Below are 21,464 nucleotides of genomic sequence, written 5' to 3' on the forward strand. Positions count from 1 at the left end.
TGGAATACACGGTCTTTCCGCACACAGGTGTTATTTTAGCACCACTTGTTAAAAAGACTATTACTTCTCCCCTGAATTAACCCCACACCTCGGAGGAAGATCATCAACTGACCACACGACCACAGGCGCGTTTCTGGGCTCCCAGCTGCATCCCCTGGGTCCCCTCTCGGCCCTCCCCCGGGGGCTGCCACGCTGCCCCGTGGCCGCAGCGTTCTGCTGAGTTTCTAATCAGGGCGTGGAAGTTCTCCAACTTTGTTCTTTCTGAAAGTTGTTGTAGGTATTTTAAATCCCCTGCTTTTCCACATAATCTGAGAGTCGGCTGGTCAGTTTCTACAGATCACCCCGTGGGGACTGTGCCGGGGATGCCGTGCACCCACAGCCGGGCTTGGGGAGGAACGTCACCTTCCCGTCGCCCGTGAACGTGGTCTACTTCCGTCATCTGTAGGTTCTGTTCCCTTCCCTCGGCCACGGTTTGCGGTTCTCGACGCCTGCAGGTCGCTGCTGAGAGGAACGCCGGGGGTCCCGCTGTCCATCTTGCTTCTAGGATCGCACACGTGGTCAAAGCAACGCCCATCAGCGGGCAAGCGCCCAGGACAGGGACTAGCTGACGTTTTTTTACAGAGGTTTTGTAAGACACAAAGCTTTCAATAAAATAGTTATTTATTTAAGAATATCCCCTCCCAATTCGGATTCCGCATCAAATGCAACAGGAGGGAGCTTACAAAGCAACACGCCGGAGCTGCCCACACAGAGCACGGCCGGGGCTTCGGCAGCCCGTCGTGTATCTCACTCCATAATGAAATACAAATTCATCGCTTTGTAGAAGGTAAACATAATTGACACGTGTTTAATTTTATAAAGTTGTCTTCATCTTTCAGTTAAAAATTCAGCTAATATAAAATGATATTGACCTAAAAGAATATCTAAGCAATAAATACTTTAGACTTCCTTTTTTTTGGGGGGGGGGGGCAAAATTTCAGAAAAATAGGATTGGTTAGAAGTTCCTTCACTGCTCTCGAGAACCCCTGAGATCCCGCTGTGTCTCCGCTCCTCGTGTCTCCGTGACAGGAACGTGCGGGGACCGTGAAATGAGAGAACACCCGAAAGGCACTCGGATCCCAGAGCCTAAGGAAGCATTTCCGACCGGTTCTGAAGTCCTTAGAACTTCAAATCAACACTCAGGGCAGAGACATCAGAAGATGGCTTTCCAAAGCGCACATGCTCAGAGAGAACCCCGGAGCAGCGCCCGCTCGGGGGCAAGGGCCGCGCCCTCCGGCAGCGGCTCGGGGGGCTCGGGGGGCTCGGCGGCCGGTCCCCGCTGAACGGCTTCCTGATAAGCAACGAACCTCCTCAGGTTCGTCTTCACGTTGTCCAGCACGCACAGCTGGTCGGGGCTGTACTGGCCTCTCCCTTCTTTGCGTATCTGCCAAAAGAGGAGTCTTGGGTGAGCTGGTGTGAGTGACCGATTCCCTCAAACGAAGGAAGCATTTACTTTGGGGCGTATCTCTTTCAGAACGAGACAGCTGCCAGAATCCAATGAACCCTTTTCACTGCCAAGGTCAGTGGGACACAGCAGGGGACACAGGATGTGAGCCACGGAGATAAGCTTGTGCGCCTTTTAGTTTAATTACATTTATTGGGGAGATGTGGGTTGACAGCATCAGATAAGCTTTGGGCATATAATTCGAGTATGTCACCTGTCCCCTGCACCAGGTGCTCGCCACCCAGAGCCGGGCCACCTGCCGTCACCATCCTCCGGCCCCTGCACCCTCTCCGTCTCTCCCCCTCCCCCCCCTCCTCCGGCCATCCCCGCACTGCGGCCCGTGTCTATGCACTGGGAAGCTGCTGAGAGAGCGGCTCTGAAAAGCTCCCCTCGCGAGAAAAGCATGTGTCTCCCTGCCAGGCGCCAGGGGTTAACTGCACGCACCGTGCCGATCACGTCACGGTGTGCACGTCACATCAGACCGTTACGTGGCACACCCCACACTGGTCTGACGCCACGTGTCGATTCTACCCCGGTCATCGCCCCAGTACAGTTTCCAGTCACATCCGAGTGAAAACAACCGAAACGGCCCCGGCCGGTGCGGCCCAGTGGACTGAGCGCCGGCCCACGAACTCAAAGGTGGCCGGCCCCCGCCAGGGCACGTGCCTGGGGTGGGGGTGTGCAAAGACGACCAGTCGGTGTTGCTCTCGCTCGCACTCATGGATGTTTCTCTCCCTCCCCTCCCCTCTCTTTGAAAATAAGTAAAATCGCAGAAAAAAAAAACACCCTAGTATATTAAAAAAAAAACACCCAAGAAAAAAAACTCTAGGCTTCAACACCACGCAGTGAAGAGGGAGCTGCCCCGTCTCTCCCCGTCTGGCGTTCAGTCCCCCGTGGGCGAGGCCCAGCCCGGTGGGCGCCGGCCGGCCGCCAGCCCCACGTGCGTCCGGTGCGGCCGTGCCAGCCCACGAAGGCAGTAAAGACAAAGCAGTGTTCGAGTTCCTACACTGGCACCCACTTCGGGGTAAGAATGACAGAACACGTGCCCGGCCCGTGTTTCCGTTTTCTTCTGGGAAGCACAACTGTTTTTTTATGCCTTAAAAGTTTCTCAGAAGGTTTACATTTCTAGGCACGCCAGCAGTTCACCTGAAACCCATCACCGAGTTCCTTCCGTGAGGCCCTCGTTCTGCGTCAGAAGCTTGCCAGGTCAAAGATGCGCATGTTGGAAAACAGCGAAAAGATCGCCTTCCTTCAGAACCTCTATTCCCTCCACAAAGATTAAAAAGCAAACGTTGAATTTCAAGTCTAGAAGCCAGGAAGACAGCTGTTTCATTTCAAGGGAGCTTGCCTTTCCTCCGAGCACCGAAGGGAAACGCTCAGGACAGTGACACCAGCCTGTAGGGTGGCACGTGACACACGATGGGGCTGGAGGCCGACCAGGGAGAGCACCGGGGGCCGCAGACCACCGCCCCCACTCACTCCCGAGGGGCACTGGCGGCACCCCTCAACTTACGGGAGGAGGAGGTGTCGCACCACCAGGCTCAGGTCACAGGGTCCGCCGAGCTCCAGCTCGGCCTGGCAGCACTCGCAGGCGGGGCTGAGGGGCTCCAGGAGGGGGCCCCTCCTCCCACAGGATGGCCCCCCCCACCCCCCCCCCGGGGCACTCCACACCGGGGGGCGGCATACCTTCATCCTGAAGACGGGCTGGAGCTCTCGCAGGGCGGGCAGCAGGCGGATCTGCACGGAGGCCCTCTCGGCCTCTCGGCCGTCGGCGAACACGTCGAACAGGGCGTCCAGGGCCTCTCCAGCGACCACCAGCGAAGGGTCCTTGGTGGCGACCTCCAGCAGGGAGCACCCAATGGTCTGGGGCCAACAAGACGCACGTTACCCCCAGGGTCCCCAGGGCCGTTTCCCGAGCACCGGCTTTAAACGGCAGTGATGCGCGCCTGATACTGTATGCAGAAGTGCCGGAGGAAAATTAAAGCTTTGAGAAGGGTAAAGGTTAAAGACTTAATGTGTATCTATAAATATACCAAGTATAAGGAAGATAAATAAAACACATTAGAAGTTACGTTCCGAAATAAAATGAATTAGATCCATAGATGATATATGAAAGATTGACTTAGGAAATTTAAAAAATTTCCCCTCTGCCTCCCTCAAAAAGGCTTTCCCCATGGTGTCAAAATGGAACAAAAATTATGCTTTTTGAATTATATGAAAAACACCCACAGACAATTTTAAAAATTGAATGCACTCTCATTTTGCTTCACTGTGCCGAATTTTCACAATTGGCTGGCTAACACACAGACCATCCCCACCCTGGCTGGCGTGGCTCAGTGGATTGAGGGCAGGCCTGCTAACCAAAGGGTCGCCGGTTCAGTTCCCAGTCAGGACACAGGCCTCGGTTGTGGGCCAGGTCCCCTGCAGGGGGCGTGCAAGAGGCAACCACGCACTGATGTTTCTCTCCCTTTCTCCCTTCCTTCTCCTCTTTAAAAACAAAATCTTTAAAAGCAAAAAACCAGCCGAACAAAAACCCCAGACCATTCCTAACCTGCAGAGAACAGTTCCAGAGTGAATTATTTTGTCTGGTGGCCCAGCTTCCCCCTTCACGTCTGAAAGACACACGCACAGCTGGTGTCGCACGTGGGAGAGTGGAAACGCTAAGAACCCCAAGTCCAAACCCCGGCTCCCCCGTAACAGGATGGCCGTCGGACAGTCCCTTCACCCCGCCGGGCCGCAGTTTCCTCATCTGAATCTAAGTGTCCAGATGAGAAGACCCTATGCAGTAGGAGGCGCACGGCACCTGTGAAGCAGTCATACTGGGAGTTTAGAATGGAGGTGAGTGTTCCTCTCTATGTTCATTTGCACTTTTCCAAGTGTTCCGCTGTGTGAGCGTGTCATCTTTTCAAGATAGGGGTCTGACAGATGTCACTGTCACTGTGAAGTGCCTGCCAGGGTGAGTGGTGTTCCTCCCGTCAGTGCCCACACCTGAGCAGGCTTTGGCCCCACGCAGGGTACCTGCGCCATCCCTGTCCTCCGCCGGCGGTGACACCGTATCTCTAACAGTGCCGCCGCTGAGCACCGTGCTGAGGGCAAGCCTGGGAGCAAAGTGCCGGGTGAGCTCCCGGGGCACTCGCGGCGGCAGCGGCAGCGGGAGGAACGTGGGGGGGTGGTGCGGCGCACATGTGGCCTGGAGCGGAGCTGCCTCGGGGCAGGACGACCGCACATCTGTGCGGCGGCCGAGGCCGGGGCACCTCACAATTCTAAACTTGCCTTTCATGGGTGACAAGCTCATTTCTGGAGAAAAGAATCCCCGGAGTCAAGTTAAATGGCAAAGTGGGACTCAGCTTCCCGAGTCCCCATCTAATCCGCGCGGTGAAAGCGAGCCCCAGGGGGTATGACGGGAGTCCTTCCGCGAGCACCTTCTCAGCACGGTGTCTCCCCACGACACCCACAGCGGTGCCCCGAAACCCACAGCGACAGCCACGAGCCACGGGACATTTCAGGAGGAAGCAGACGGTTTTACCTTGAGAGTTTCCAGGGTGCCGTCTCCTTTGGCGAGGACGCTGCCCGTGATTCCCAGGATGCTGACCACGTTCACTCTGACGCCCACGCTGGCGCTCTGGAGGCCGGCCCTGCACAGCGCCATCAGCTGGTCCGGGGTCATGCACTGTCGGCGGAGGGGGAGAGGGGCGCCTGTGGCGTGAAGCTCCGCCGGCCGGGGCCAACCAGGCCAACCGCACGGGGCGCACAGCCGGCGGCGGCCTCTCCCGCGGCTGCCCGGCTCCGAGAACCACGCGAGTCCTCGGCAGAGGGGCCACTACATGTTTCTACTCGGCCCCCAGCATGGCGGGCCGTCCCGAAACGAGACGAGGCCCGTCGGTGTCGCTGCCATCGCTGGACACCCCCTCCGTGCCCCCACAGCTGGGAGCCCAGAAAAGGGGGGTCGGCTCCCATCGGTTTCACTTAAAGACTCCGTCCAAATGCACTCAGACCGGAGAGATTCTAGTTTCTTTCCGGCATCGATCATGAACGTGTTTTCAAAATGTAATAGGATCATGTAGCTTTAATAAAAATTGGCTGAATCTACACAAGACCAGAACTCACTCTGAGATGTGCTGTGGTCAATTACTGAAGACTGTAAAAACCACTGAGTTATGTAGCACTCCGCTAGGCAGCGATACTTTCCATTTCAAGCTCGTCTGCACGCATGTGCAGACACGGTATCATGGAGTTCGAGTGTCCTGCTGCATGGGCTTAAGGGCTCAGGACCTGGACTCTGACGTCCTGGGTTCAAATCCCAGCCCCTCCGCTTGCCACCTGGCAACACAGCACAAGCCCCTGAGCCCCAGTGAACCCTCCCCTTCCCCTCACAGGGGGGCTGGGAGGGCTGAGTGTACACATCGAGCACTCACTCCACGTTGGCTGTCGTTTTACAGAAGAGTCCCGAGCAGTTCCAAATCATCTCACTCACTGCTGACTCACCCGCACCACGCTGCCAAATCTAAAGGTAACAGCAAGTATGCCCCAGTTTCTCAGAAAACAGTCTGCTGAAAAAAATCCCACAAACGACAGAGCTGTCGCTCGCCGGGACAGGCTGGGGGAGGGCAGGGAAGGCGTGTGCCGTTACTACCGGGATGACTCACAGCGGGGGCCGCCCAACACGCGAGCGCCGCGGGCACAGCGGCGGCCGGGATGGCGGGACAGCTGTGTCCGGGCCGGCGCGCTCCCTCGGCACGGTGGGCCCTCGGCCTCCTGTCCTCACACAGCATCGGAGAGCCAGGCTCCTCCGAGTCCTAAGACCCACGGCCCGCGCCCGGGGCCCAGCCAGCCCGAGGACGTATGACCCGACTACGTGTGACCAGCCAATTACCAACGGAGCCTGAGCTGCAAATCGGGCTGGCGCAGCCCGTTCCCGCCCGGACACCATGGACACCATCAGTGACGGTGCCTGACATTCCTGCGAGCCCCGCGGTGGAAGGGCTTCTGACCCTCCCGTGGCCGCCCGGCGGGCCAGGCCTTATAATAATCCCATTTCATAGGAACTAAGAGTCACAAGTTATGTTCTTGAAAAAACACATGGAGAATTTTCTGAAGAGTCCACATTAGAGGCCATTGTGCAGCACCCACTTCACAGTGGACACCAGACCCCAACCCCCGCCAGCAGACTCTGCTCCGGGGCATGGGCGTGGCCACGGTGCCAGGGCTCGAGGCAGGCACGGCACTAGGGAGAAGGGGGTCCGAGAACTGCGAAGCCAGGTCGCCAGGAAGAGCAGCTACGTGGACAGGGGTGTCACCCAGGGTGACGCCAGGACAGCGGAGAGCAACGGAGCCCAGCAGGACACTCGGGGCACGAGGAGCACCAAGGGACCGAGCAGGGCCAGCGGACGCAGCCAGCTCGCCCCTGGTGATTGGGGAGTGTCTGCTCACTTGAGGGCGAGGGTCGAGGTGTGGTGGCTACGTTTTTCCCACGCCTACTCGCTGTCACGGACCCGAGGACGCACACAGTAAAGGTCGTAGGGGTGGAACAGCGCTGTGAGCGTCTCGCCACTGTGGAAGCAGACCCAGACGCAGAGGTGTTGGGGGCACAGGAAACTCGAACCCTCACCTGGGCGATGTTCTTGGAGGCCATTGTCTGCAAAAGGGCCCGCAAGGCGCTGCTTATGGCTTCCAGAAAGTCGACGTGCTGAGCAAAATCTGAAAAGAAGAGTGAAACGTGAATTTTGCCTTTCTCCAGACGAGCGGTTTTGTAGGAAAGGAAACAGAACCCAGCCGAAGCGCGTCAGGTGTTAACACACGCCGCCGCTGCCACCGTGCAGACAAGGAGGCCGCTTCCCACCCCGGTCCTCTGCGCCACCCGTTCACATGCAAACCAAAAAAGTGGTTTTATCTTTCAGAAGGAAAATAAAGAACAATTAGCCAAACACACTCATGAGGCCTAAATTTAAGGCACTGGTGATTCGGCCTCACTTGGCCTGAGGTGACCAGATGCAAACAATCTCAGCGAGAAAGAAAACCACACCCAGAGGCCCACCCGTCGGAGTGCCCTTCCGACTCCCCACCACCCACAGCTGCGGGGGCATGACTGGAGGCCTCAGCGAGGGCTCTGCAGGCTGCATGACCCAGCACCCAAACTCCGAGTCCCTGCCCCTTCCAGTCCCGCTCCACCTGAGAGCGGCCTTCCGCGGCAGGCTGACCCACTCACCTGGCTGGGAAAAGAGCAGCGTGGACAGGTGCTGCGCCAGCTCCTGCAGGGCCGGCGCTCCGCCCAGGTGCTCCACCTCCAGGAGGGACACCAGGCTCTGGAGGCACAGGAGGGCTCGGCACTGCACGGTGCTCATTCTGCAAGGGAGGGGGCGGATGGCACCTGTTTCTCCGGCCAGGGCCCGGGACCAGCTGTTCCGGCGGGGAGTGTCGGGGAACAGGTCAGCGGCTGCGAGCAGAGGCCGAAGCTGAACCCTCCTCCAGCCAATCAAACTGCAAGGGTCGCGGCTGGCGCCCTCCCGGCCGACCTCCGCCGCCCCTGCCGGGCCCCACCTCCCCGACCCCGAAGGTCCGGACTTGGACGGGAACGTTTCCTTGCTCTGCTCTCCAGGCTCGCACCCGTGTGCGCGCCCCTGAACGGGAGAGCGTGGTGGTGCCCGCGTCTGAGCTTCGTGAAAGCCGCGCCACTGTGTGCACACTGTGTGGTGCCTAGCTCTCCAGCTCGGCGGTGTTTGATCCGCGTGGCGAGGAGTTCTGGCTCAGACCCCGTTCATGAACGGTCCTCAGACCGTTCACGGCTGAGCGGTCTGCCGTGCGACCGTGCCGGAACGCACCCCTCTGTCCTGCCGCTGTCGGGCAGCGAGGGTGCCTCCAGGCTGGGGCGAGCGTGAGACCCCCTCCCCACGCGCACTCTCAGGCCTCAGTGCACACACACAAGCACACGCTTCTCCGGGGCGTACACGCGGAACAGAACCTCGAACCTGGGGCGTCGGCCCCTTCTATCGAGTGGTCCGCCCTGTCACGCAACGACGACGACAGATGTCTGGAAAACAGGCAGGTCCTTACTTTCTGACCAGAGGTTTCCAAGCGGGGCTCCGGGAACACAGGTCCACCGCAGCGCTGTTCGGGAAGGCCGTTTTCTCAAACACCTGGATGTTAAAGCGTCATGAAGCAGAAATGAAGGAGCAAGTTCATCGTTCGCCAGGCCCCTTCACACTGCCCGAATGCACCCCGCCCAGGGGGAGGGGACTGTCCTTCCGTTTGGCTTCCCGGTCACCCACTGTGGGGGCTTCCCGCCCCTGCGCACAGAACGCGCAGCTCTGCCCGGCCTCCCCTGAGCTGCGCGGCGAGCCCAGACCGAGGACGGCTACCTTCCGGGGCAGGAGGAAGCTGGTGAGGGCGGCGTGGACCTCGTGGGAGAGGCAGAGCGGGGAGAGCAGCTGCCCCGCGCCCTCGCAGAGGGCGTCCTCCACCAACGCCTCACTCTCGTCGCTGCTGGACAGCGCCTCCTCCCACTCGTCCTCCTCGTCCGAGGGACCTGGGGAGGACGGGGCACAGGGCAGTGAGACCACAGGTCCGGCGGGAGCCGCCCGCCCGCCTGCCCAGCCCCGGGAGGGAGGGACCCCGAGGCGGCTCGAACCTTCACTGCAGCACATGTTGACGAGGATCTCCAGCGCCGTCTGCTGGGCCGTCAGCAGCGCTGCGGCCTCCCTCCGCTCCTGGTCGCTGGGCTAGGAGGAGGAATCGAACCACCGACCCTCAACGTGCGGCCCGTGCCTCCACGGGAATCCCCCCTCAGGGGCGTCAAACCCCTCGTCACCGGGGGCCACATCGGCCTCACGGTCGCCTTCAAAGGGCCGAACATAACTTTAAGACTGTACATGTAGCTACTCCTTCACAGTTCAGCCAGAGCTCAGCGCTGCCGCCGGGTAGAAGCCACGGGGAGGGCCAGGTTGGGCCCGCGGGCCTTGTGTTTGCCACCCGTGCCTGAGTTCACGTGCGCTCAATGATTCCAAAGACACGCGGCCGCGGGGGTGGGGTGGGGACAGGAGTCATGAGAAGGAGGAAGCGCTGATTCCTCCCGGCAGTGGGGAGCCAGCAGCCGTCACCGGGGCTCCCGGCTACCTGTGCGGTTCTTACTCCCTACGCGCTGCTCCGTGAGCTGGAGGCGGGGACAGTCAGGAGCTGTGAGCCGCATCCCCCCTGGAACTTAACCTAGCGTACTGAGAAGGAGCTGAGCACACCAAGATTAAACCGAGAGCCCGTCTCAGACGCCAGGCACCGAGGCACAGCACTCCTGCCTTCAGCGGCTGGGCTGTCTCCCTGGAGAAGACCGCACGGGCCAGAACTACGGGCGAGCCCCCCATGGCCCACAGGGCTGGGCTGGGGGCGGACGGGCCCGCTTCCGGGCCTCCTTGGAAGGCTACGGTAAAGCACTTCTTCAACACTGAAGGAGGAGGAGGAGGGGGATTTTCTTCCTCTGGAAATGAATTAGCAGGAACTTATCAATCACCGTTCTTGAGAGGGGTTGTATACATTCCCATGATCTTAACTTGCAAGTCACCTGTGAAAAGTGGAAAAGCTACACTGGGCCCTGGCTGGCGTAGCTCAGTGGGTTGAGCACGGGCTGCAAACCCAAGTGTCGCAGGTTCAATTCCCAGTCAGGGCACATGCCTGGGTTGCAGGCCATGACCCCCAGCAACCGCACATTGATGTTTCTCTCTCTCTCTCTCTCTCCCTTCCCTCTCTAAGAATAAATAAATAAAATCTTAAAAAAAAAAGCTACACTGACATTCCAGAATAGTGCACAAGCCAGAAATAATGTGTGTTTTATTGTCTCAACAATGGATGTAGTGTGATTTATTAAGCATTTCACTGGCATGGGGCATTTCAGATTACTTGGATATCTCATTTCCTCAGACTGACTGGGTCAGAGTTGAAACACACAACCAGAGACCTGTGACGCAGTCCCTACTTCCTGCCCAGAGTGTTTATTCTCACTTACAATCCTCCAGCAACTTCTTGTGCAACAATTTAACTGTAATTCGAACCACGTTCTTGGAAAAAAAAAAAAAAAAAGGGGGCAAATTGCTCATTGAAGAGATGTGGCTCATTTAACGCTTGTGTTCCTTTCGCTGCTGGCGAGAACGAATGCAAAAACCGTCCCGTTCGCCGCGTGGGGGAGACGCGGCTGAACACCCGTCTGCAGGCTGCACAGGGCTCCTCCCCCTCTCAGACGCCGCTGAGGTCAGGCCCCACCTCCCCACACGCCTCCCTGCTCAGAAGCGCACCCGGCTTCCCGCTGCTGTCACCCTGCTGTCACCCTGGCGGGGAGCAGAGCGCCAGCGCAGAGCAAACGTTATGACATCCGAGAGGCACGTGAAGGCGTTCGGCAGCGGAGGGAGGGGAGAGGGGGTGGGGGCGGGGGTGGCACCGAGCAGACGACGGCTTGATAACCGCCACGGCCGTCCCGGATCGAGAATGGAGCCCTCCTGTGACAAGGGAAGAGGTGTCCCCAGGGCTCTTTGCGAGCACCCTCTGGGGAGGACCGGGCACAAGGCTGCACCGCGGTCCGTCCCACGTCACCGACTCTAACCTCCTCAGCCCCGACCCGGACGCACGGGACAGATGGGAGTACACGCAGGGCTCGCACACGCGTCACCTGCACCGGAGCGGGCGCACCAGGCCTGCCTTTTCGGACCCTGTGTGATTCGCGATCATCACCTCCGGGGCAGCATCCGCCCGGCACCTGACCCCGCTCTCCGCACCTGCCAGCCACGCACGGGGTTGGAAAAGTCGCTCTAGCTGTGCTCCTCTCTCTACGACGTCACCACGTCCCGCCTTACGAGACTCCACGGACGCGAAAAAGCAGGACACTGGTTTTCAGGCGCGCTCTCACTCAGAGAACTCTGACGGGGCGTGATAACCTGAGCAGCGTCCGCGGCGCTGACTGAAGGCCGCCCTGTTGCAGGTCACTTCACAGGAGCGAGGACCGGCCTCCGGGGGGGGGGGCTGGTGGGGCTGCAGGGGCCGTGGGCAGCCAGCTTCCCCTCTGACCGCCTCTCGCCGCCGCCCTCCGCCCTTAGGCTGCTGCAGACAAGCGGCTGCCTCAGGAGCCTGAGCCCAGGCCCGCCGCGGTCCTCAGCACAGGCGTTGCGGTAAACCACAACTACGTGTCCCTCCTCCCGAGATGAAGTGGTCCCTGGAGACAGGAAATCTGTCTCAATCACCTTTCGCCCCCCGGCACCTGGCCCTGGGCAGCGGCAGCGGCAGTGTGCACTGGGAAGGTCACGTCCTGGCCCCGCTGACCCCCGACTCCCTGCTCGCCGCCGCGGGCCGCTCTCTCTAAGCACGGCTCCCGCTCTGCGGACCGGCTTGGCCGAAAGGTTCGCTGCGCCCAGGACGAGGCACCCTCGCCCCGACGCCACACCTGGGCATGCGCACGCCCCCATCGCCCAGCCTGCAGGAACGGCCCGCCTCCGTCCCCCCCACAACTGGGCACCCTGGTCCGCGCGGCGGCGGTGGGCAGAGGGACGCCCGGCCTGCCGCTGTCGGGCTGGCACCGATGCAAGAGGGACACGGGTGTCCTGGGCCGGGCAGCCCAAGGGAAGGGACAACCGCTGTCGCCAGGGGACAGTCCGGGAGACGGATGGTGCGTGGGTGACCCGGGGGACACGGCAGCTCCCGAGACGATCGCACGCTTCTGGGGGGCTGCAGAAGTTTGGTGCGCCCCGTCTCTGAACTCTGCTGTACAGAAAAGTCTCATTTTAAAGAGACTTTTTTCCCTTTCAGTGCAGATTTCTAATGTTATAAGTGAGAGTTTATGGGAAAAACGGACCAATCGTTACTGAAATCCACCTGCTAACTGACGTTGCGTGACGCTCTTCTACGAGACCTGGGACACCGACTGGGAGGGGGGCCCCGCCACACTAACCCGCGTCTGGGAGCCCCAAGCTGACCTACCGGGAGGAAATCGGACACGGACGTCGCCCTCCTGCCCCTCCGCTCCCGCGGCGCCTCTCCCATCTCGTCCTCATTGTCGTCCGCGGCCACGCCGGCCCCACCGGCGGCCTCCTCGGCCTCCACCGTCTCCGCGGCCGTCTGCAGCCTTTGCGTTTCGGCCTCCTTCAACCGAATGACGGCCGCCCCCGCGTCCATGTCCAGCGCCTCAGACACGACCCTCAGGACAGCGTGCGTGACTTCTGCTTGGCTCTGGGACGGAATGGCGTCCTTCAGGTTCCACACGGCGCCTGGGGGGAAACGCGCGCGAAGACAAAGGAATCGCCCGTGAAACCTCGGATGAAAGACGGTTTTCACGCGATTGGCTCTTTCAGCTCGGCTGTAATTTCAAGATATCTTGGTCCTGCTGCCTTTGTTCGGTTTTAATTAAATGTCACAGGGCTGTGCACGGAGGCAGCCCCCTCTAGTGCGGCCCCTCCCAGTCCTCCCCCCGACTTGGCACACCCTCCTCCGATACGACACGGAGCCACAGGCCGGGCGCACTGCTCGAGCTTCTATGAAAACAACAAACTGAGTCGCCTCCCTTCCTGTCACCTTCCCCCGAGCGGCTCTCCGAGGCAGCTGCCTCTGTCCCGCGAGCAGGACGGGGTGCACTCAAGCCCCACGGCCTCACGGGCACACCAGGCTGCAGGTGCTTGCTTTTTTTGGATTATCCTAAGACAACGCCAGCTACCGTAACGTTGGGATAATTATGTCAGAAGTGACGGTGAAAATACAAATACTTCCCGGATAGGCACCAGAAGTGAAAGCAGGGCCCCAGACAGATACCCGGACCCCCGTGTCCACAGCGGCGACCGTCAACAGCCGGAAGGAGGGAGCCGCCCAAGTGGCCAGCCGCAGAAGCAAGGATAAACCAAGTGCGGTCCCTACAGACGGTGGCGTATTACTCAGCCTCGAAAAGGAAGGACATTCTGACACACGCTGCCACGAGGAGGAACCCTGAGGACGTTGTGTTACGTGAAACTGGTCACCCCAAACACCCAACAACAACGCAGGGTTCCGCGCACAGGAGGTGCCGCCGGGAGTGGACGGAAAGGAGGAGGTGGCTGCTGGGGCGGTTAGTGGGCGGGGAGCTGTTGCCCGTGTACAGAATTTCAGTTTTGCAAGACGAAGGAAGTTCTGGGGGTCGTTTGCACGGCAACGTGAATTTATTTAACACGACTGAACTGTACACTTAAATGTGGTTAAGACGGAAAACTTCATGTTATATGCATTTTAGCACTAAAAAAACCCCAACAAACGACAATACCTCTCAAGATCAGTTACTTCTGCAAGGCCCAAGGGCAAGAGAAGAATGTCTAGAGAAGCTGAAATATTACCAACTACTCAGCAGATCCCCAGATTACTTCTTGTTTGTATTTGGAAATTCTGGGGGCCCAAAGGCTGGGGGTAAAGATCTGGGGGAACAGGAAGTAGCCACGTCTTCCATGCTCGTGGTCCACTCCTCACCCCGCTGGCTAACAGGGGCCCCGGCTGCAGCGCCCCCACCAGACGACAGTGGGCGTTACTCTGCAAGCACATCGGTTCCAGAAGGCTCCCCGGGGTGCACAACCGCCTGCATTATGGGTCTCCGCTTCCGCGTCACAGTTTTCAGAACAGACGTAAGCACAGGAGGAAACAGAGGAAGTTCGGCCCCCGTCTCCGCCCACGACAAGTCACTAAAAGGCACTCGGTCGCACGTGGCTGGGTTTTACCTGCCACCAGTGTCTTCAGCAGGATATGCTCCATGGAGCTGGCCGGGGCCAGCATCGCCGACTCCAGCACCTGCAAGGCCGAGCCCCTGAAAGACTTCAGCAGCTCTGGGTTGTCCTCCGTGACCGTCTGCAAGCAGTAGGCTGTAAGGACAGAAACCGAATACTTAGAAACAACGAATCCTGCGAGGGTAACTCACACCAGAACAGCTCATCGGAAAACAGTGGAGTCTTTGCTTTACAACTTCTCCCCACACCGCTGGTTTTGCGGGGTGTGTGTCCTCAGGGCACCACGCCTACACGAGGGTCCCCCAACAGTCTGTGCTGTGAGAGATTATTTTCTTTTCTCTTTGCTTAACGTATCCTTCTTTACAGAAGCAGACTTTTATGAACACGATTTTAAAGGCTTTCGAATGCCATGACCATGCCCAGTTACTATAAACATCAGTGAAGGCTTATCCCGGCCACTCATGGGGCCCGGCGCCCGTCCGAGGACGACACCCTCGGAGCAGGTCTGTTGGCGGTCACACGCCCTGGGTTTCGGGCATCCTGGCTCCCTTACGCTCAGCATGACCTTAGAAGTTACAGTAATTTGCCCTGGCTGGCATAGCTCAGTGGATTGAGCGTGGGCTGCGAACCAGGCATCGCAGGTTCGATTCCCAGTCAGGGCACATGCCTGGGTTGCAGGCCACGGCCCCCAGCAACTGCACATTGATGTCTGTCTCTTTCTCTCTCCCTTCCCTTTCTAAAAATAAATGAATAAAATCTTTTAAAAAAAAGTTACAGTAATTTCTGGTGAAATGCTATTTAAGAAAAAAGTGTTTTATACAAAAATATAAGCAAATTCAGGGGTGGGTAAAATATTAAGAGACATATGAGCTATTTAACTCCACCCCTGAATTAAAATAAGGCGAATCAATCTGTAACAAGGCTGAGGAACAGAAATAGGAACCCAGGAATCAAGTTTTTCTTCTCAAAGCTGCGGACTAACTTTCCTGAAATTCTCATCGAAATAGAAACCGTCCTCTGAGGTTAAAAGTCACCTACCAACCGCCTGCCCTGCTGTTTGTAAAATGCACATGGACTCACTGACCACCCCCACTGCCAAAGAGTCCATTCTAACAAAATGATTTTTAAGTTTTCCCCGGTCGTGTTTGGCCCACTGTTTGTTTCTTCTTTCCTGTTCTCTCAAAGGTGCCCACAGGCGCCGAGAGAAACGCCAGGAAGGGGACACTCGGTCAGCGCCAGAGAAAGGCGGAGCCGAATAAAGGTGCTGCCGGTGCGATGGGCAGCACAGAAACACTCTCTATCGGCCACGTCTCCCCTCCCCGCAAGCCCCCCCGCCCTCCGGCGTCTGCCTCCCACCCCTGCCGAGTGAGGACCCGCAAGGGCGTCTAATCCCACGCACGGTGGGGTGGGGGCCAGGCCACTGCAGCCGCCAGACCTTCCTTTCCCGCCCACGGAAGGGAAGCAGGCCCAGGCGATCGGTTAGCTGCCAAAGTGTGAGCCAGGGGTCCGAGATGGAGAAAGAGGCCTGAGTGCCAACGACCTCTGGCTCAGACGCCTGCTGGTGGGCGGTGCCTGTCTCTCAGTACACGGGCGACGAAAGCTCGGGAATTACCAGAGGCTCCTGAGACTGGTAACGCACGAGAAACCACACGGGCCCATGTGATCCCTCCCTCCCTCCCTCCCTCTCAGAGTAAAGAGCTGGAAAACCGTGTGAGTACTAAGCACAGATTTTAAAAGAACTCAGCTGTGCATTCTCACAGGGGAAAAAAACCCACTCTCGTAGAATAAACACACTACGTTGGAATTAAAGTGCTCAAGTAAGGCCGTACATGCTAAATAAATCATCACCTATGCTCCACTTACCTACTGAAACAGCCAGGTCAACGTTGGTGGAAAACCTACTTAAAAACTTGATCACAATCTCCAGACAGCCTTCTTTGTTGAATATAGATACGGCTCTACTACTGCATTCGCTGAAATGAAAAGGGGGGGGGGGAGTTTTAGTATTCGCATTTTAACATTAAGAAATCAAGCACAGACGTTCACGAAGAAATAAACGAGGCTTTTAAAAGAACCAGAGCTGGGGTCCAGGGCCCCCCACTTTCGGAGCTGAGGACGCCCAGGCCGACACACACTCGCACCCACTGTACGTGAGCACAGCTGGTGCCTGGGCTTTCGTTTCCACACCGGTCTCTTGGAGCCAATCTCTTTACCTGCGCCCCAGTTTTCTTACAGGGTGCTAGAGCTGGGAGAGATCCTAGAAACCGTTTACTTGGAGACGGACGAGGAAACCCAGGCCCCAAAAGCAGGAGCGCCCTGCCCTGTCCGAAGACCACACACACGTTGTTAGCGGCGGCTCCTTGGGCCCGGCCCCCTGTGCTTTCCCCCCCACCACGGGGATGAGTCGCGGTGAGGCCTCCGTGCTCCTCACCCCGAAAGTGTTTACATCAGAAGCTATAAACTTGCTAAAAATTCGGACTGTAAAACGAGGCAGAAAAAAGTAAACCCAGGCTGCGTTTCTCGCCATTTCCACTCCTAACGGCAAGTGCCCCCTCCTCACCACTGGCACCGTCAGGACATGGGGCGCGGCCTCTCCCCACGGGGCCACAGGAGCTCCTCTCATGCATCGATGTCCCTGTCACACAGCAACGCCACGAAGGAGGAGTAGGGCGGCCGCCGAGCCCGGCGGTCCCTGTGTCACTCCAGATGCCAGGCCAGAGCAGCAGCCGCCCCGGGGCCTGCTGGTTCTAAGACAGCTGCTGCTGCTTAAGGCGACGGGCCTTGTGGGGAAGGGTGTGCGGCACATGCCCACGGCCAGGGCGCCTCTGACTGTGGTCGGCAGTACGGACCGGAGGGGAGGGCTGTCAAGTAGTGAGGCCAGGAGGGAAGGGCTAAGCCGGTGGGTGGAGGGGTGCTGATCCTAGGTCACGTGACCTGGCCGCCTACCCAGCAGCACCGCCAGGGACCTACAGGCGGGCCCAGGAGCACAGCCGTTCCTCTGGGGCGGGACAGGAAGGGTCTGCCGCGCGCCTTACCACACATTCCACAGCACGTTCACGGCCTCGTTGGCTATGTTCTCCACAGAACTGCCACTCCGGTCTTTGTCCTTCTGTGCCGACATCTCACTGGAATCCAGCCCAGCGCTGCACTGCAACCAAATACAGTGATCAGCATGCTGGTTCGAGAGAATGCTTACACAAAAAGGCTAATGATCACGATGGGTCACCAAAACAGAACGGCAGAAATGACAGTGGTTCGCAAGCCAATCAAATCCTCATACACAGTACTGTGCCCACAGCCCTGGTCCCCTCTGGCAAGAGACACAGACGAGAAACGGTCCCAAGTCGTTGTACCAATTAGACATAAAGCATCTCACATTGAAATTAAACGGTAAAACCAACACCACACATTTCCTCTGATGGGACGGACAGGCAAGGAGGTGGAGAAAGGCAGCACCCGCTAAGAGCGGACACCCACACAGCGCCCTCCACGTGCGAGGCACGCGTCTAAGCCCTGTCCGCACATCACGTCATTCAGTCCCGCCACAGCGCTATGAAGCAGGTGAGCTATTATCCCCAATCTCCCTCTACAAATAGGAGACTTAGGCACAGAAAGCTTGCGGAAGGTGCAGCCTGGTATATGGTGAAGCTGGGAATCCGGTCCAGGCATTCTGGATCCAAAGCGGGTGTTGCGAACCACTCCGCAGTGCTGCCCCGCCGGTGTAATCCACGGCATCCCTAAAGCTGGGCTTCTCATCTCAGCACCACCGACACCCGGGGCCGGATGACGCTGTGTTGTGGGTGGCTGTCACATGCACTGTAGCGTGTTCTGCAGCACCCTCGGTCGCTGCCCACTGCATGCCAACAGCAGCGCCTACCCCCGGCTGTGACAATCAAAAACAGCTCTGGGCTTTGCCAAATGTCTCCTGTTGGGCAAATCACTCCCAGTGGAGCCACTGCTTTAAAAGGGAACAAGAATGGTGCCCCTCATCAAAACCGGATCCTCTTTACTCAGCCGAAAGGGAAAATTACCCATCAGTACAGAATATGGGATCAGGGCCGTGCCAGAGAGAGAGCTCTTTCGTGCCTGAACTACACCATGCAATCGAGTTGGCATGATATGAAATTTGGGAACTCAAGGTCACCTTCAAGGCAAACTCCCAATGGCTGTACTTCAGCTTCCTCATCCGTACAACACGAATAGTTTACAGATGCCAAACGGGCTGCTGTGAGGATGGAATAGTACACGAAACCGCACCAGGCACATAAAGAAGCAATCAATAATACTAATTATTTTTACTGTATGAAGTTTAAAGTCTAAAGGATACTGTTTATAGTTTCAGGAAGGTCTTTTCCAACCGGCATCTAAATCAATGGAGTGGGGACAAACCGAAGACCGCTATCACCAAGGAGAGAGAAGTGTTTCCACAAAAAGAAACAAAACTCCAGCCCCAGCTGGCGTAGCTCAGTGGATTGAGCGTGGGCTGGGAACCAAAGTGTCCCAGGTTCGATTCCCAGCCAGGGTACATTCCTGGGTTGCAGGCCATAACCCCCAGCAACCGCACATTGATGTTTCTCTCTCTCTCTCTCCCCCCCCCTCCCCTCCCTAAAAATAAATAAATAAAATCTTAAAAAAAAAAGAAAAGAAAAGAAACAAAACTCCAATGGACTGCTTTGAGGGAAGACAAAGTAACTAACACCAAAGAACTAAACAGTTGAATGAACCCTCCACCCCCCGACTGAGTTCGCATAGTGAAAGCCACACTGAACACCTGCCACCAGGAGAGTTACAACTGCATACCTCTCTGAGCAGCGCGACCAGAGGCGTCATGATATCCTTAGTCACCATGTCGTCGCACACTTCAAAACCTCCGCAGGCACTGAGGTTTCTACACGAGAAGTGGAAAACACGTGTTACTTTGGGATCATGCATGTCAGAAAGCACTGTGAAGCTCTCATTTGTTTCTAACCACACTTAAGGTGTCTCCCGGATGAAATTCTTATTATTTCCATAAGATGCTGCAGAATCAATCCATGTATCCATCCTGATGCAAACAAATGACTGTGTTATGTGACTGGCAGGTCCATCTGGGATAGTACTGCAGCGTGGGTCCGCAGGCAAGGGAGAGGGGAGAAAACCTTTCCTATTTAATGCAAATAAATCACAGTCTAGTCTTATGTGAAGGGACCTTGTCTCGGAATCCAGACTTCAGGGGCAGCCAGGGTAAGGATGCTGCGAGTGACACCCCCTGAAGCAACCCTCCCCGACTTGCTCGGTCAATGAATGAAACCTAATAGAGCACTAAGGACCACAAATACTAACTTCTACTCTGGCCCCCTCTACAGGCCATTCGCTGCACAGCCACCAGCGGCCTTCTGAAAAGGTCAATCAGATCAAGTCACTCCTGCTGAGAAGGAATAGGTCCTTTAGCCTTGCACCCTGAGCCCTGGTCCATCCTGCCAATCTCATCTCCCCTCCTTTAACCAGGCCAAGCCCTCTGCTGCCTCCCTGCTTTGCTGTTGCTGTCCCCCCGTCAGGTTGCTGCTCTTTCCTGTTTTTCTATATCTGGCTCTCTCCTGCGTCAGCTGTCATCACAGCGCATCCGATTTCAAGGAGCGCCTCACCCCTAACTCATCATCCTCTGGTTTTCTCCACCGCAGGTCTCTCTATTGTCCATTTTATCTGTTTACTGGTCTCGTCTGTCTCACCAGCATCGTCCTGGGAAAGCAAGGATCTCAGCTGTCTTGCTCAATGTGCTGCCTGCTCAAACTCCCCTGCACCTAGACGACCAGCCACATATATACTGGAAGCGTTCCCTGAACCTCAGGACTCTCTGGAAGGTTCTTGGAGAGAGGACAATACGCGATAGGCCTTCAGGGACCGATGCTGGGCAAGTGGCTGCTGCCGATGAGGCGGCCAGGTGGACACACAGAAAGCGAGGCAGCCTCTGGAATCTGAGTTCAGATCCCCTCTATAGGGAGCCCAGGCCATTGGATGGGGTTTGCCAGCTGCCTCGGCCAGGGGCACTAAGGACGAAACACAAAAGGCACTGGCTTATCGCAGCGCCGCTCGGCCCGAAACACCGACCCGGGAGCCCTCCGTGCTCACCTGAGCGCTCCGGCCGCCGTCTCCCTCACCGCCAGGCTGGGGTCCAGCAGCAGCGGCCCGAGGCGGCGCACTGCATCGCGCCGCGCCAGGTCGGGGAGTGCGGGACGCTGCTGCACCAGCCGGGCCAGCCCCGCGCAGGCGCACTCGCGGACCTCGGCGCTCGGGTGCTGGAGCTGGGGACAGGAGCAGTGTCAGAAGGCGAGCAGCACGCAGGCGCGCAGGGGGTCCGCCGCAGGCACGGGGGCCCCTCGCCCCGCCCCGTCCCTCCGGGCATGCGAGGCCCGGTCTCTCACCTTTTCTAGCAGCTCCGCCGCTGGCCCGTCATCGTCTTCCTGTTCAGTCCCGTTCTCCTCCGCTGCCAACTCGGCCTGACTGCCGCCCGTAGGGGAGAATTGAGGTCTCTTGAAGCGCTTCGTCCTGCTCTTGCCCATGGCAACGTGCGCTGGGGGAAGACTGAGCGAGGAGGGCGACAGCAAGACCGTGGTGGCTGCCCAGCCAGCAGCAGAGTCTGGCCGAGGGGGAGCGTCCGTGCGGCTGCTCAGCTGGCCCGGCAGACCGCCGAGCCGCGTGGGAAGCAGTGCGCAGGCGCTAGCGGGGCTTGGAGGGAGGAGCGCGCAGGCGTAGAGAGAGTGGGCGGGGCCAGACCTGGCTGAGGGGCGGAGTCGCGTGGAATTTCCCGAGGAGGAGGAGACTAGATTTGAATAGTAATAGGAATTGCACCTCCCACCAGCGGGTAAAGTTTATCTAGTTACTTAACCTTGCCAGACCTTTACTTTCCATAATAGTCAAATGGGATTAAGGTTACCTAACTTGCAAGGTTATTCTGCGGCTTAAATAAAATTATGTAAAACACCTAACACCAAGCCTGACATAGAGTAGGTGCTCAAAAGTGTTAACCACGATTTTATTTTGGGTCCTTGGTGCTTAGCACGACTCCTGTCATAGACAGAGGCCAGTTAATGTTTCAGAATGGGCTCCCTTAAGAAGTTACATAATCTTGCTTCAGTTTTCTCATCAATGAAATGGGCACATTAATCAAATATACCCAATACCATTGTTAAAGGACTAAACGTTTAAGTGTTTAAGATGCTGAGAACAGAGACTGGCACATAATAAGCACTACATAAATGGTTGAAACTTTTACAGTCAATGAAAAGATTCACCAATAC

The 21,464-nt window shown here is 57.6% G+C and overlaps 1 protein-coding gene across 1 annotated transcript; it reads right to left on the reverse strand.

Annotated features, from left to right (window-relative positions):
- Nucleotides 1-642: 642 nt before the first annotated feature.
- Nucleotides 643-20,882, reverse strand: HEATR3 (HEAT repeat containing 3). The gene is made up of 15 exons (XM_045819047.1): nucleotides 20,589-20,882; nucleotides 20,296-20,468; nucleotides 18,988-19,075; nucleotides 17,223-17,335; nucleotides 16,051-16,160; nucleotides 14,182-14,322; nucleotides 12,431-12,717; nucleotides 9,108-9,198; nucleotides 8,839-9,005; nucleotides 8,534-8,616; nucleotides 7,689-7,825; nucleotides 7,092-7,180; nucleotides 5,010-5,153; nucleotides 3,170-3,346; nucleotides 643-1,423 (listed from the first exon to the last, which is right to left on the reverse strand). Exons 1-15 carry the CDS (start codon nucleotides 20,724-20,726, stop codon nucleotides 1,223-1,225), a joined length of 2,139 nt encoding a protein of 712 aa, XP_045675003.1. The 5' UTR covers nucleotides 20,727-20,882; the 3' UTR covers nucleotides 643-1,222.
- Nucleotides 20,883-21,464: the final 582 nt, after the last annotated feature.

The sequence above is a fragment of the Phyllostomus hastatus genome, unplaced genomic scaffold (genome assembly GCF_019186645.2).
Source record: "Phyllostomus hastatus isolate PE091 unplaced genomic scaffold, TTU_PhHast_1.1 phas_scaffold_345, whole genome shotgun sequence".
NCBI lineage: Eukaryota > Metazoa > Chordata > Mammalia > Chiroptera > Phyllostomidae > Phyllostomus > Phyllostomus hastatus.

Bases quoted from the DNA above. Each gene is read 5' to 3' on its own strand.
- HEATR3 (XM_045819047.1), bottom strand. From the start codon at position 20,726: ATGGGCAAGAGCAGGACGAAGCGCTTCAAGAGACCTCAATTCTCCCCT. The intron at 9,006-9,107 runs GTTCGAGCCGCC...CGTCCTCCCCAG, and splicing joins CAACATGTGCTGCAGTGAAG to GTCCCTCGGACGAGGAGGAC. The intron at 5,154-7,091 runs GTGAGGGTTCGA...CTCCGCCGACAG, and splicing joins CCTCCAAGAACATCGCCCAG to TGCATGACCCCGGACCAGCT.